Source organism: Anser cygnoides, chromosome 2 (genome assembly GCF_040182565.1).
Source record: "Anser cygnoides isolate HZ-2024a breed goose chromosome 2, Taihu_goose_T2T_genome, whole genome shotgun sequence".
In the NCBI taxonomy this organism is placed as follows: domain Eukaryota; kingdom Metazoa; phylum Chordata; class Aves; order Anseriformes; family Anatidae; genus Anser; species Anser cygnoides.
In genome coordinates, this window is record NC_089874.1 from 55,989,515 (window position 1) to 55,995,493 (window position 5,979).

At 38.8% G+C, this 5,979-nt stretch overlaps 1 protein-coding gene across 1 annotated transcript; it reads right to left on the bottom strand.

Annotated features, from left to right (window-relative positions):
- Positions 1 to 1,749: 1,749 nt before the first annotated feature.
- CCDC201 (coiled-coil domain containing 201) lies at positions 1,750 to 4,833 on the bottom strand. Its single transcript, XM_013197494.3, has 3 exons — positions 4,743 to 4,833; positions 2,504 to 3,072; positions 1,750 to 1,963 (listed from the first exon to the last, which is right to left on the bottom strand). Exons 1-3 carry the CDS (start codon positions 4,759 to 4,761, stop codon positions 1,877 to 1,879), a joined length of 675 nt encoding a protein of 224 aa, XP_013052948.2. The 5' UTR covers positions 4,762 to 4,833; the 3' UTR covers positions 1,750 to 1,876.
- Between the last annotated feature and the right edge of the window lie 1,146 nt (positions 4,834 to 5,979).

Here is a 5,979-nt window from a genome sequence, read left to right on the forward strand (position 1 = left end):
AGGAGTTGGACTGGATGATCCTTATGGGTCCCTTCCAACTCGGGATATTCTATGGTTCTATGATTCAGCCAAGAGCCAAAGGTCAATCTGAAGGATGACTTGGAGGAAAAAAAAGCAGAAGCAAGATCAAGACCTTCTGAGACCAGGATGAGAAGCCTGACAAAGGAACAAGTGCACGTAGCTATTATGGGAAGGTACAAATAAACAAGAGGCAGAACCAAGACTAAAGTGATTGGATAATGTGACCAGGGGTAGAAGAGGGTTTTTACACTAGCCTTGCACTTGCCTGATCTTAGTTCAGACCCTGGCACAAATCATAGATGCAGATGAAATGCCTACAAGCCCAAGGGGAATAACAGAACATCTGCAACTCTATTTTAACTCAAGAACAGCTTGGGATCTACACCAGCCAGGAGCTCAGTTACCAGAGGAACCTGCGGAGGCCAGACAAGCAGCTTGGGTAACACAAACAAACAAACACCAGAACACTAAACATCAAACCAAGTGAGTATATCTTGAACCTGAGGGGCAATATCACCTCACTGCCTGGCTACCACAGACAGTTGGGTCTCAGGACACTGCTGTCCTGAGTAACTCTGGAGAGCTCCATTTCAGAAATCATTACTAAAAACATCCTACTTCCTCTTAAATACCAAGAGAGGCTGTAAAGCCACAGCTCCACTCCTGCATTTTTGAGCATAACACAGCTGCTATGGATGAGCGTGTCTTGTAATGTTGGCAGATCACACTTCCGCTTCTATGCAGTCTTGAGCAAGAGACATTACAAGTTTTGGTGTGTAAGAAGGAAAAGCAAAGGCTTCCCCTGTCTCTGTCCAGAATTTGGAGCTTCTTTTGAAGACGACCTCACATTTTTGGAGCAATTAGGGGAATCCCGTGGGAAATCCCGTTTGCTGGTTTCAAAACCAGAACAGTCAGGAAAACACACGTACTAGAAGGGAGGTAATCTGTTTTGGGTCACTGTTGCTGACACCCCATTGATCACTTACAGGTTTTAAACTCTGCCTAAATATTAAGTAACATACAGCAGTGGGAACTAACTTGAGCATTACGCTTTTTGCACTACTTCTTGACAGGTGCTTCACAAACAACTGTTTAAACTGAACTTCCATTTTGACAACAAAGCCTCCAAGGAAACACCCTCTCCCATCCCCCTCCAACAGCTCCAGAGAGGAATAGAAAATCAGCAGCCCCTTAAAGCAGCCAGTGGAGCAGTAAGTATCTCTGATATGACTGTGTAGCACATTTGCAAATACAGGGCTGGAACAAACTCATTTAGAGCCAAACCTTCAACACAATCCATCGTTAATTAGTAATCTCCAGAGGCTGGCCTCCCTCCTTGGTGCCTCTCACTATTTCCTCATCTCCCCAGCTAGCAGCAAAGAAACACTCCTGATTGCATCAGTTTTGATTACACTTTAAATGAGGAGATTCTCCTCTGGCTAACCAGGGTTACACTCGTGTGGCCCACTAGGACTTTGCCACTTTGGTAACATCAGCAACCCTAAGAGATTTGAATGTTATACAAAAAATAGTGCTCAATGGCAGGATGAAAAATAATTCTTACATAAAATCTTTCTCCCCCTTGTTTATTCCAAACCTTCACCTACTGCACACTAACATTGTCTCTTATGCAGAGGCTGTATTTGAGTTTTACTTGACACCTGCTATACCTAAGAGGCAAGAAGAATCACAAAACTCAAAGACAAATCAACCAAAAAATAATGATAATAATAAAAAGCCTTCAGAAGGGAATAGATAGTCCAGGAAGCACTACAGATTATCCAGGCATGTGATTTATTGGAACCAGTTATTCACACAAGTACCATGCAACAGCATTAATTCCAAAGATATTTGGTCACATTTCTTCAATTGTCAGCTCATGCTCAGCTGCTTCCTCAATGTTTTTGAGTTGACGAAGCACCCATTCTCTTTGTTTCTTTCTCTGTTATAGAAAAATAGAACTATTTAGTCAATCTGATTCATTTAGACTTCACTTTCTTTAAAAAGAAAACACAAATGCATCATAAATCAATCCAACTGTTTTTTTTGGCTGTAGATTTCATTTTAAGCTAAAAAACTTCTACTCTCAGAGTGGGCAGGTTTATCTGTAGATTGCTTCTTTCTCCATTTTTAGGTAAGTTGCCAATATTAATATATTTGAGAATTTTTCAAGTTTAACCATTAATTTGTTCCCATGCTTAAGCTTCTCCTAAAGAATATATATATATATATGCTACTAGTGTTCACAAGTTGTCATGCAAGCTCAGAGGATAAAATAAATACCAGATTGGAAAACTGCATCCCATCTAATTAGGGATGATATCTCAGATTTCGACCCAATTCATACATATTCATTCCTACTGGTAAAGTTGTGAAGATGCTCTGTTACCAAAATATTTCCATACTCCTAGAAAAGTTTGTATATACTCAGCATTAGTAGAAAACTGTGTACTATTTCATAGCACATGGACAATATAGTTACCACAATAGATTTATCAATTTTCTTCTTTTTCTTTTTTACTATTTGGACATCTTTTATCCCTGGTATTCCAGTAACCAGCCATGAAGGTCCACTCCTGGGAGTTACTGCAACCTTCTCAGATGCATTTGTTGGAGCTTGAGTTTCCACACTTGAGATAGCCTTTTCACTTGGTTCTTCATTTGACTCATTAGAGGCCAACACAGTGGAAAGTCTTCTTCTAGAAAATACAACCCGAGAACTTTTGTTTATCTCCTTGTTTGAATCTTGCAAGTCAAACACTGTTGAAAGCCTTTTTGGAGACTTATGAGGGATGTATGCTTCAATACTTGCTAGCGACACTTGAGCTAATGATCTGCTTAGAGCTGATTTTTGCACTGGGGATACGTTAACTCTCTTACTGCCATCTTGATCCTTGATTGACTGATAAGTCAGATCTGTAAGAGACGGCATTGTTCTGGAGAGCATTGAGTCCACTGGAGTGCTGTGTTTCACCAGTCGCTTTTTCAGAGATCTTTTGACATTTAGGAAAGAATCTTCTTCCTCTGACATCTGGAAGTCAAGTTTGCCGTCTTGAGGAAAAAAAAAAAGTGTCACTGTTCATATAGTTAGATGCCATGTAAGGTGTTCAGTTGCAAAAAAAAAATCCAAGGTGCTCCAGTTTCCTTGTTTGCATTCTATCTCTACATGGAATATATCTGTTGTACACATTAGTGTTCTTAAAGGGCTTAAGAAATAAAGCATCTTGTCACTTACAACATTTACTCCTGTCCAAGCCCTCCACATATGAAGCTCCATGTGGATTAAGTTCTAGCTTATCTCATTAACTCCAACTTCATTAAGACAGTAGTTTCTCCTTCAGCAAAAGCAGATAATATGCTTTTGGTTCGCAGTTGCTAATGCTGAGTAAGACCCTTGTAATTACTGCATGCTAAAAGGATTAAAATATGGTAGCAAAAATGAGAGCACACTGGAGAAGCATGGAGACATTCTGGATTCAAGGAAGAATCTTTTACTCCAACTACCGTTTTGTCTCTTATCTTCCTTAAAAGGGGGCTCACAAACATCTTATTCCCTTTCACTTACTATCTGTATTACTTCTAGCCCTGAACTCTGATCCTAAAACAACTGTTTTGTACAACTGAGTTTATAATAATGACAAAGTTACTCTTATTGGTAAGATTTCCCACTTCTACCCCTGCACCAAGACCAAAAAGGAACTTGTCTTACATGTAGAGAAGCCCAAGATAAATATATCTTGAAGTGGACATATTAGAGATCTCTCTATATATTAGATAAGTGTAAGCATTTCTAATAACTGTTGAACAATGTGGTTGTATGAGGAAATTCATAAGCTTCATACAAGTTGATTGCATAAAGATAATCAAGGGGAAAAACAACTTCCCCCCCCCCCCCTCAAAAAAAGTTATCAAAGATATCACAGGGGTGTAGGGTGAAGCAGCACACAGAGGAATTTTGCTGATGTCATATGCAGCTGTTCTCTACTAATAGGAAATATTTTGCACCTGTGTAAGGTCCATTAATTTGGTAGAACGTCACCCCCACTTCATGTTTCTAGAAGACCACATGGCCAGAGGGAAAAAGAATTAAACCTCTTCAAGATATATGTGGCTTGGATTTTTTGGTTTGTTTTTCCCCTCCCCTCCCCTTTGAAAAGGGCTGGGGAAGAGACTATCTGTATCAATTTTATTTAGATAACCGCTTCTCCACTCACACCTTAGCAGTGCTAGTTTGTGTGATATACCATAAGCAGCCTACAGTTACTGTTTTTTTCCTTCCATATCCAGCCACACTGACTTCCCTTAGTGTTTATTATAGAAGCTTACTCATAGTAAGCTTCTTTGAATAAACTTGGGAATCAGTATAAGGAGTTTGCAATTCCCCCAAACGCTATTCAGCTACACATTTTGATGCTTTCCCCATATTCATTAAATAATAGTTTACAATTAAAAGCTGCTTTTTGTTTTCTACTTTTAAAAGAAGTTTACAGGAGTGTTTCCAAACAAAGCTTCTGAGAACAACAAAATGCTGTGATTTTTTTCACACTTCTCGTTACTTCAAATATATCTATATACAAGCAACATTTTTTCACCTAGTTGAATTAATAGCACCATTATTAAAGGGGGAGGGATTTAAAAATCAAAAGAGAAATATAAACCATTTAACAATGTCAGAGTCCACAGTGGGAGAACAAACCTTTAGCAAAAGACAATAACCCTACCAGTGCTATCAGATCCCATCTGACGCCCTCCACTACTCCTCTGCTTCTCAGGTGATCTAAGTTAACTTGCTGCTTCAGTTCTTATAGCCCTAACAACTTCCCAGCATACTTTGCGGCAGACACTCCCTAAATCACATATTTAGCATTTTTTAGGAGTTTCACCAGTACTGCTGAATAACAATAATAATACTAAAAGATAAATAGAAATCTGGGATAAAATAGTCACAGGAAAATGGGCTAGACAACTTATCAATGTGCTACATTTATTGTTATTTAGATGCTGCATGTGGCCTATTTCAATCACATGATTAATCTAGTGATTTATTGTCTTCACATAACTGTTTAAGGCATATTGAGGATCTGCTGCAAAATGGATGTTTGTTGATGGACTTATGTATGTTGATGGACTTATGTCTGCCACACAGATTTTGGTTTTTGTTTCTATTACCTGAAAAAATAATGAGAGAATAAATGCCAAATCTGCAGTGAACAAGCTCTTTTAAGAAAAATGGGTAGTGAAAACTAACTGAAGATTATTTTGCTGCAGTCTGAATTTCATGGTGTTTGCAACTAATAACTGTCAGTATTTTATATTGAAGTAAGTGGTTTCAAAACATCAGCTTTTAGATGAGAATTGTACTGGTCTGAAATTGTAAGGTTTTGGTGGAGAACCATAATTTATGTTGACAGAGAAATGCATTTGGACTGAACCAGGCCCACTGATTTGCAAGTCAGCTTTGTGGTGGATGGCAGTAAGCAGCTGTTCTCACAACACTGTAGAGCAAGTACAGAAGTGGAGGAGTGCATACACAGATTTTGGGGTAGCTCCATTCGACAAAGCATGACTTGTGGACTTTTACAATCTAAGTTGATCAGACAGACCTAATTTCATGGCTTTACATGGGTGACCTGAGGTTGTAGAGTGCACCTAGCACAGAAGGCCAAAGGGTTGATCTTGCCAGGAGTTGAACTGTGGTTCCAGGGAGTCTGAGCATTTCAAACTTAATCATAAACCACCCACTTTTGCTGTATGAATAATTGTACTATGAATAGAGAATTGGAGCTACCAGTTCAATATTTAGGAATAACAGTCTGTCAGTATATGGGGTAAGTTGCTAGGTTTAAATTATGTGCCCCTAAGGAACAGAAAGAAAGCTTGAGAAATGGAGGCACTTTACAATCACATGGATTGCATAAGTAAACATCCTGGAAATAAATAGTCTGTCCAGGTTAAGCT